At 39.5% G+C, this 10483-nt stretch overlaps 1 protein-coding gene across 1 annotated transcript in view; it reads right to left on the reverse strand.

Moving 5' to 3' along the window:
* Nucleotides 1–2756: 2756 nt before the first annotated feature.
* LOC124011591 (transforming growth factor-beta-induced protein ig-h3-like) overlaps nt 2757–10483 on the reverse strand; it is a 41212-nt gene continuing 33485 nt past the window's right edge. The window contains exons 9-17 of the mRNA XM_046325044.1: nt 8706–8713; nt 7675–7811; nt 7018–7148; nt 5661–5785; nt 4213–4224; nt 3964–4066; nt 3784–3833; nt 3602–3629; nt 2757–3519 (exon numbers count right to left, since the gene is read on the reverse strand). Of these exons, the coding sequence (XP_046181000.1) occupies nt 3458–3519; nt 3602–3629; nt 3784–3833; nt 3964–4066; nt 4213–4224; nt 5661–5785; nt 7018–7148; nt 7675–7811; nt 8706–8713 (656 nt within the window). The 3' untranslated portion in view covers nt 2757–3457. The remainder of the gene's footprint in view (nt 3520–3601; nt 3630–3783; nt 3834–3963; nt 4067–4212; nt 4225–5660; nt 5786–7017; nt 7149–7674; nt 7812–8705; nt 8714–10483) is intronic.

Here is a 10483-nt window from a genome sequence, read left to right on the forward strand (position 1 = left end):
AGAACCATGTATCCACTGTCTCCTTACAGCAGTAACCTATGGGAGAACCATGTATCCACTGTCTCCTTACAGCAGTAACCTATGGGAGAACCATGTATCCACTGTCTCCTTACAGCAGTAACCTATGGGAGAACCATGTATCCACTGTCTCCTTACAGCAGTAACCTATGGGAGAACCATGTATCCACTGTCTCCTCAGAAGGAAAAGCAGTCCGGGTAATGCTCTTGGGGAGACGGAGGAAACCAACCCCCTACAACGGGTCTAGAATTTCAACAGGCGGAAACAGAACTGCGTTCCTGGATCAGAATGTAAGCAAACAGCAATGTCAATAACAGATGGAAGAGACATGGTGATACTGTATTTCAAGACCTGATGAACAGAAAAACTATTTTGCTTTGTTGTTTTCACTCATCTCCTTTATCACTCCTTTAAGTTTGATTCTTTCATTCAAGGTTTAAAATAGGCCTACAGTTTACTCTTAAGTCCTCATCTATTTACTTAGCCTATAGGCTCTGCTTTTAGCCTATAAGCTCCATACTCTACAAATCACCCATAGACAGATACTCTCCCTTTGATGAAAGGAAATGAATTGGTTTGTGTGATCTTTATTGACAGCTCTCACATGTAACGCAGGAGATACAATACCCATTCGATCTGTTCCCCAAATTCCCGGCCGCACCTTGGGTGTTCTCCTCTTGACATAAGTGGGCCACTGTAGGTCAAGCCTGGTCATGTTATTAGGGGTGTATCAGGGGGGGTAACAGATGGACCACAGGTCAACCATTGTACAGGGGCTGAAGGCCTTCTGTTCCGGTGAGAAACATCTGCCTCTATCAATACAGAGAGAATGACAGGATCTTATTATAACAATGATCTGTTTGTGCTCTCTTGCCAACTTTTATGATCATCAAAATGGTCATTAAAATGACCTTTAGGAGTTGGAAATAGAGCACAAACTGATCTTGGACCAGTTATACACTGGTATGTAGGTACAACTGGTGAATGTTAGGTCAAGACACCCTCTTCGCTGATGTCGGTGAAACATCTTGCTCTGTCAGAGATGAGTAATCACTGTTGGAATTACAAGTTTAATATAGGAAGAACAAAGCTCTTAGGCTTAGTAAGCTACCTGTATTTCCTCCCCTAGTAAGGGTAACAGCTGTCTTCAGGCTTGATAATGTTATGGCTAGGTGTCTAGTAGAAGTGTTAAAGCCACGGGAACAGGACCAGTAGAGGAATACATGAGGTGAAAGCAGTACTAAAGCCAATGTGTTTGTAATTGTACCACATGTGTTCCATATTACAGGGGAATAACGGGCGCTAGGCTGACTTCCTCATGGTCCAGAAGGGCACAGTTTAGGTAAAGAAGGACTGAAACAGAGGATTGAACTTAAACAATGGGTACATTGACATAGAAAACCCTCTGAACTTGCATGACTTTTGCATTTAGAATGGTGTGCCAATCTACCATGTCTTGCTGAAACAATATACTGTAGGCTACTAGTAGCATGTAATACACTACATGACATCCAGCAACAACATTACGTCTCTACATGTTTGGTTACTGATGTAATAGTAAGGATGTAACAACGACAACTCTTCCTGACATTCTTTGCTCCATCTGTTACCTTGAGCAACAAGTCTCTTATCAAATCAGAACTCTGACATTAGAGAGAGTTCCAGAATCCGGTGGGAATTCCAGAACTCTAATAAGTGCCGTGACCTCCATAATTTGTCTCACAATATTTATACTTGTTAAATTGTTTCTTGGCATGCAGACCAGTCAGTGGCCTTCAGTTCCTGACCAGGGCTCCTAGCCAGTGGTCTCTCTGCCCCCTGTAGCTCCAACAGCTTGGTAGTGTCTGCTCCAGAGTGTAAAACACTTTGGAATGTTTCATTCATTGTTCCGGATCATTTGCCGGGAGGCCTGCCAACTGGGAGCTGGCTATTGCACACATATATCTGTCTCTCTCCCTCTCTCTCTCTCGCTCTACCTTACAACATTCTCATACATGGCCCCCCTCCTGAGTCTCAACCAAGAAACTGGAACTCACAGTAAGGGTTCCTATGTTCTAATTTCTTGACAGATAACAATTCTTCCTTTTCTCCCTCCAGAGAAAATACATAAACTTCAAAAAGATGTTATAACTTAACATTGAAGTCAATGTTAGTGAGTGGTGAATTGAAAGTATTGGTCTTGGATTCAAGTATTATTGATATCACAATCACATGGATAAGAAAAAAAAATGTCCTTTTCAGTTCCTGTACACTGAGGTGTTGACTTTGTTCTACTGAAGGATCTGCGAGGGCGGTTTTCAGCAGGAGTTAGTTCAATTCAAACCGAAGGAAGACATTGTTCTCAGACATTGGATAGGCTACGTCTCAAACGGCCCTATACAGTCCACTGCCTTTGACCAGAGCCCTTGTAGTACACTATAAAGGGAATAGGATGCCATTTGGAACACAACAAACGGCACCCTATTCCCTATACAGTCCATTGCCTTTAACCAGAGCCCTTGTAGTACACTAGAAAAAGGGAATAGGATGCCATTTGGAACACAACAAACGGCACCCTATTCCCTATACAGTACACTGCCTTTGACCAGAGCCCTTGTAGTACACTATAAAGGGAATAGGATGCCATTTGGAACACAGATAATATGATATAATATACACAATTGCTGTGCCAATGTCTTGAAACACTGACGTGTTGTCATGGATAGAAGTTTTAAAAAATCCAAACAAAGTCCGGGGCTACAAAATGAACATTTTATTTTTGAAATGTGAGACCATTGCTCTTTGGTTTCCACACAAAAAATATATTGCTACAGTATGTTACACATGGAAAGCATGTGACTTGACTGTGGGTGCATTATTGTTTTCATTAGGTTTAATGACGAAAAAAAAGTGAAAGAGAATCAGAACTCAAGAGGCCATGACTTCAACCTTGATTTGCGTGTGCACGAATAGCTTTTCCATTCCAGCCAAAACATGCAAAACATGCTACATCTATCATATCAAAACAAAATACAGTATACATTTCTCAACCAAAAAAATCTGCTCTGCGTTTACATTTAAAAACAGAAGTCACGTGTGAACATTCAAAACACTGATGAAACTACAGTATATGTAGTCATAGCTAGTTGCTGTTTTTTCTTTTGGTTGACCATTTTTACATGAAAGAAAACAGACAAAGTTAATTCTATTTCAATTCAAATCTTTGGTTTTTGGTATATGAAAGCAATTCTATAACATATTCCACTAAGAGATATCCCATCTCTGTGTTCATCTAATGCTGGGTTATTATTGATCATCTTTGACTAAATTAGATCGATAAGACTCCCTTTTAGAGTTCCAAATAAGAATATTTTCCATCAACAAAAGTAACAATCCCGTGATTTTGTGTTGATGTACTGTAGGCAATTATGGTTTTTTTTTTCTCCTCTTAAATTTGTCTTACTGGACGCGACTCATCGTCCTGCTGGAGAGACTTTTCCTGACTTTCTGGAAGAGATCATCTGAAACAAAACAAAGATCATAACAACATTTAACACCAGTTCAACAAAAGACACTGAGAGATATAGATCAGAGAGTAGTTACCATTTTTTACTCCGATTCTTGAGTCCGTCTGTGAAGAAAGGAATAGATATACATTTACAAATACAAAAAAACACATATTTTTAAGATAATTAACATTCGCATAGCTGCGGATTTACAAAAACGATCATCTAATAAGACAGTCAAAAGAGACGTGATAAGTTAACCGTCTATAAATGTCTTACTCTCATGGAAGAGACTGGGGCATCAGCCTGTTCCCTGTCAACCTTAGGAGCTGGAGGAGATAGAGAGAGAGAGAACAAGACAGAGTTGGAATGACAATTGTAGGATAATACAGTACGTTATATACAGTAATGTGAGATGGTTTATTCGGTCTTCATGGACAGTGAAGTGATTGCTCTTACGCAGTGGCTTTATGATGGCTCCCACAGCGTGGACAACTCCATTGGTGGCCATCAAGTCGGCTTCAACCACTGGGACCTTGTTGATGTACACGGTCTGGTTCCTCTGAAGAAGAAAGATATACAGGGTATATATAAGATGAAACTTAATATTTTCATAACAGGGGTTCAAGACAATCAAGTCATGTTGAAAGAATGTATACATTGTACACCAATGATGTAAGCAATAGAAGTACACAACAAAATAAGTACCTCTTTTCTCCACTGAAAACAAAATCATCAATTAAAAGAAAAACATGTACATGTCAGTACTGATATTACATGGTAGTACATGTTAGTACTGATATTACATGGTAGTACATGTCAGTACTGATATTACATGGTAGTACTGATATTACATGTCAGTACTAATATTACATGGTAGTACTGATATTACATGGTAGTACATGTCAGTACTGATATGACATGTTAGTACTGATATTACATGGTAGTACTGATATTACATGGTAGTACATGTCAGTACAGATATTACATGGTAGTACTGATATTACATGGTAGTACATGTCAGTACTGATATTACATGGTAGTACATGTCAGTACTGATATTACATGGTAGTACATGTCAGTACAGATATTATATGGTAGTACTGATATTACATGGTAATACATGTCAGTACTGATATTACATGTCAGTACTGATATTACATGGTAGTACATGTCAGTACTAATATTACATGGTAGTACTGATATTACATGGTAGTACATGTCAGTACTGATATTACATGGTAGTACTGATATTACATGGTAGTACATGGTAATACTGATATTACATGGTAGTACTGATATTACATGGTAGTACATGTTAGTACTGATATTACATGGTAGTACTGATATTACATGGTAGTACATGTTAGTACTGATATTACATGGTAGTACTGATATTACATGGTAGTACATGTCAGTACTGATATTACATGGTAGTACTGATATTACATGGTAGTACATGTTAGTACTGATATTACATGGTAGTACATGTTAGTACTGGTATTACATGGTAGTACATGATAGTACTGGTATTACATGGTAGTACATGATAGTACTGATATTACATGGTAGTACATGTTAGTACTGATATTACATGGTAGTACATGATAGTACTGATATTACATGGTAGTACATGTTAGTAGTATCAATATCAAATGTGTGTTATAGGATCAAATTGTTACAGGATCATGTGTTCTAGGATCAAATTGTTCTAGGATCAAATTGTTCTAGGATCATATTGTTCTAGGATCATGTGTTCTATGATTACATTGTTCTAGGATAAACATTTTCTAGGATCCTATTGTTCTAGGATCAAATTGTTCTAGGATCAAATTGTTCTAGGATCATGTGTTCTAGGGTCAAATTGTTCTAGGATCCTATTGTTCTAGGATCATATTGTTCTAGGGTCAAATTGTTCTAGGATCAAATTGTTCTAGGATCAAATTGTTCTAGGATCCTATTGTTCTAGGATCATATTGTTCTAGGATCCTATTGTTCTAGGATCAAATTGTTCTAGGATCATGTGTTCTAGGGTCAAATTGTTCTAGGATCCTATTGTTCTAGGGTCAAATTGGTCTAGGATCAAATTGTTCTAGGATCAAATTGTTCTAGGATCTTGTGTTCCAGGATCAAACAGTTATAAGGGCCTACTGTACCATGTTCAGCTCCAGCTTGTCTCCCTGCAGAGGCTTCAGTCTGGTATGGGAGCCCACTCCTCCACTGACCAGAATCTCCTTAGCCATGTGGTACTTCAACACACTGGCCAGCTCCTTGGGGTTGCCTAGACAACAAGCTGATATTAGAACACCTACCGGACCATGTTGCATCTCTATGGTCTAGACGTTTACAAACAGAGGAAATAGGAAAACTATAACACTGAAGAATGAACATTGATTCAAAAGTGAAAAGTAATCGGTTGTGCAAGATACAACACGGAACTGATGAGTTAAGGTACTTAGCATATACTTTAGCATTACAGCTACATTCTTATTGCTGTGGCCAAGTCATTGAACATGAAGTTATTCAACATGATGCTGATGTTATGTGTGTAAACGTGTCCTGCTCATCTAAACAGTTGTTGTGAAATGGTTAGGGCAATCATTAACAAACAGCACTGTTTATTTGTTTTTATAAATTATTTGATATACCCAAAACGAGTGCAACTGTAGCTCCAGTATACTGTAGGTAGGTCATACTGTAACTGAACAACTGGCTCCAGTTAACCACAGCTGTTTGGCGTTCATACGTGTGCTAGCATCCAAGATGCATTCCATCGTGTCATCATTTCCTGGGTGTAGTAGATAGGTTATTAGGTTCATTCCAATAGTTCTGTCTGTCTAACCGAACATATTCTCACTGTGGGACAAATCAGGTTGTCCTTATGTGCCACTGATTTGTATTTTATATTTTAAAGTGATTTGTTTTGCAAAGCCAGTCGTGAAACCTGATCACAGTTTGGTTGAGGCAGGATGCCAGACACCCAAATACACTACATATGGCATACACTACATATGGCATACACTACATATGGCATTCACTACATATGGCATATACTACATATGGCATTCACTACATATGGCATTCACTACATATGGCATACACTACATATGGCATTCACTACATATGGCATTCACTACATATGGCATTCACTACATATGGCATTCACTACATATGGCATACACTACATATGGCATACACTACATATGGCATATACTACCAATGGCATACACTACATATGGCATTCACTACATATGGCATATACTCCATATGGCATACACTACATATGGCATACACTACATATGGCATTCACTACATATGGCATTCACTACATATGGCATACACTACATATGGCATACACTACATATGGCATACATGTGATGGAGCACATATGGCAGAGAGGTATCTGTTATAATTATCCTAGTCTTACATTTCCAGACCTCAACCCTTTGTTCTTGTTTGAGACTGGCTTTGTTTGAGAAACACTAGAATGTCTGGAGCCAGGGCTGTCCTTACCCATGAGTTTGTTGAGGTCAGCCTTTGGCAAGGCGCTGAAGGCATCGTTGGTGGGAGCGAACACGGTATGGGGACCGGCCTGGTTCATCAGCTCTGTCAAGCCAGCCGTCTGGATGGCACCGACCAACAGACTGGCACAGAAGGGAAAGCACACTTAGAAAGACCCTCCTCAAGAGGAAGACAGAAGACATGACAACTGACTGATTCCCAACACACACAGTTTTTTTTATATAAAAATATTCAGAGGAAGAAACAGAACTTAAACAGTTGACTAATAGGAAAGTTTAAAAAGCATCGACGAGTTGTGGTTTCTGATGTGCCAAATGTACCGAACATGTATGAGTTGAATCATGTGGCAGAACAGAACAGATCGCTGGTAGTGAAAAGATACAGAGTAAACAGAACATATCTCTGAATGTGGGTGGAAATGAATCAACATGGTGCCTTTCAGTTCTGGATAAAACATTAGACTCTTGGAGGGACTTCTCAGGATATCTAGCTACAGAACGTAGGCAGAAGCTACTATCTTTTTTTGCTCATATGCTTACATGTCTGTTCTTGCTCTTATGAAATTGAATTATATTGCCTCAAGATATTATTGAGGACACACTTGGTAATCCTTTTCATTGAATCATTCACTGATTCATTGACTCTCACCTGAATCGGTTATCAGCCTTCAGGACATCCATGATAGTGCCCATTGGGGGAGTCAGGACCTTGTCGACTGTGAACATGCTACCGAAACGGCCGATCTTGTCGTGGGCAACGATACAGGAGTTCTCTATGCACAGGCTCTGTTATTTTGAGAGAGAGACAGAGAGAGACAGAGAGAGAGAGAGACAGAGAGCGAGAGAGATGTTTGTTTGTTTTACCCGTCACCATGACAACATCCCAAATAGCATCCTATTATTTATATAGGGCAGTGGGTTGGACCAGTGTTCCCTCTAAGCTGCACACGGGCATGCAGCAAGATGGAACTCTACTCAACTTTCTACTTGTCCCCTTTAGTTAACACTATCAACGTTTCACTCTACTGTGGGAATTGTGATCGAATCAACGCAGTACTAGCCACTTTCAATGTAACATATCGAAAGAAAATGAACTATGCAAGAGTTAGTATGCAAAACTGACTGTGCAAGAGATTTTATTGTAGGTAGAGCACATTAGAGTATGATTCTATTGCATTGACAGGCACAACTCAGGCCTGTAATCGGTGCACCATAACCAATCAGAGCTGCAGTAGGCCTATAGGCAAATATCCATTGCTATATATGGATCTGTGCCGTTCACATTGAACTGGACTGTGTTTACAGCATGAGCACTTGTTTTGAGATCAAAGCTGCATGTAGCCACCTGTGCACATTTGTTCATATCCTTTGCTAGTTAGTGAGTTATTAGCCCAGTTCTAGTTCATTTCTAGTCAACATTGGTGGAATGGTTGTTTCCGACAAGAGCACAAAACATATGCATTTCTAGACATCTTTGAAAAGCCAGTCAGGTAAAGAGCTTTTTTTAATGTCTTAAATGGACAGTGTTGTAATTTGAGACAGGTTTGAATAAGCTTAGTAGCGAATAGACAGAGGGTATCATAATGTGTCTGTTTCTCTCTAATAATGGTATGAGAATAATAATGAATTTTATGTTGTCAAGTGGTTTCTTTCATCAAACAACATAACATTTCCAGTCACCTCCTTGTCTGAAGGACAAGTTAATAAACAGGTTAATGTCAAGCCCTGCATGTTTTTTTTCAAAAGTCTCATGGGATGTAGACCTACATTGAACACCACACATTTGCTGCTATGACAGAACAGCTAATTCCATGTTAAAATGTTATGGGATGCATTTCCTCCATTGTTTTGATGGTAGGTCACTCTGATAGGCCTACATTATAATCAAATAGCCACAGCAGCCTACTTGACCACTGCTAAAACTGTAACTTAAAGTAGGTACAGCCTCAAGGTTCACAGTAAAAGCGTGCCGGAAGTTGCACAGAAGTGTGCGCTCAGCAGACTTGAAATGTGCTCAGTGTCCCAAAATATTAAGAGGGAACATTACCTTTGGCCAGAGCCATATGGGCCTTGGTCAAAAGTAGTGCACTATATAGGGAATAGGGTGCCATTGGGACCTGGTCAAAAGTAGTGCACTATATAGGGAATAGGGTGCCATTGGGACCTGGTCAAAAGTAGTGCACTATAGAGGGAATAGGGTGCCATTGGGACCTGGTCAAAAGTAGTGCACTATATAGGGAATAGGGTGCCATTGGGACCTGGTCAAAAGTAGTGCACTATATAGGGAATAGGGTGCCATTAGGGATACACTTGGATTCCTTCCTGTCTGCCCTTTACTCTGAAATGATGGCTCGCAAGTGGTCTCTCTCTCTCTGTGGAAAAAAGCTTCTTGTGGTCATCTGGAAATTCCATTACAAAGCAGAAATGTGAGAGCTGTTGCCAGAACAACCTTCATCTGCCACCCGGGAGAGAATAGAGCAGAGCTGTGAAAAACAGTGTGAAACAACATTCTGGATAACGATTCTACAGTATGAGGATGTTGTAGAGGGATTCTCTCCCTCTCTCCCGTGTCATTGGATGAAAACATGTTTTGGGGGTAAAAGTCCACCAATCAGGCTGCCTCCTGTCTCTCATTTGGAGAAAATGATGACCAGCCATAAACTGTTCATTGTAAAAATGAAAACAGCACAATAACACTTTGTATATAGTTAGGAATAGTGTATTTAGGCTAATCTCTGTACTGAGTTAACCCTTAGGAAGAGGCTAATCTCTGTAATGAGTTAACCCTTAGGAAGAGGCTAATCTCTGTAATGAGTTAACCCTTAGGAAGAGGCTAATCTCTGTAATGAGTTAACCCTTAGGAAGAGGCTAATCTCTGTAATGAGTTAACCCTTAGGAAGAGGGTAATCTACATAATGAGTTAACCCTTAGGAAGAGGGTAATCTCTGTAATGAGTTAACCCTTAGGAAGAGGGTAATCTACATAATGAGTTAACCCTTAGGAAGAGGGTAATCTACATAATGAGTTAACCCTTAGGAAGAGGGTAATCTCTGTAATGAGTTAACCCTTAGGAAGAGGCTAATCTCTGTAATGAGTTAACCCTTAGGAAGAGGCTAATCTCTGTAATGAGTTAACCCTTAGGAAGAGGGTAATCTACATAATGAGTTAACCCTTAGGAAGAGGGTAATCTACATAATGAGTTAACCCTTAGGAAGAGGGTAATCTACATAATGAGTTAACCCTTAGGAAGAGGGTAATCTCTGTAATGAGTTAACCCTTTGGAAGAGGCTAATCTACATAATGAGTTAACCCTTAGGAAGAGGGTAATCTACATAATGAGTTAACCCTTAGGAAGAGGGTAATCTACATAATGAGTTAACCCTTAGGAAGAGGCTAATCTACATAATGAGTTAACCCTTAGGAAGAGGCTAATCTCTGTAATGAGTTAACCCTTAGGA

This window comes from Oncorhynchus gorbuscha, linkage group LG23 (genome assembly GCF_021184085.1).
Source record: "Oncorhynchus gorbuscha isolate QuinsamMale2020 ecotype Even-year linkage group LG23, OgorEven_v1.0, whole genome shotgun sequence".
NCBI lineage: Eukaryota > Metazoa > Chordata > Actinopteri > Salmoniformes > Salmonidae > Oncorhynchus > Oncorhynchus gorbuscha.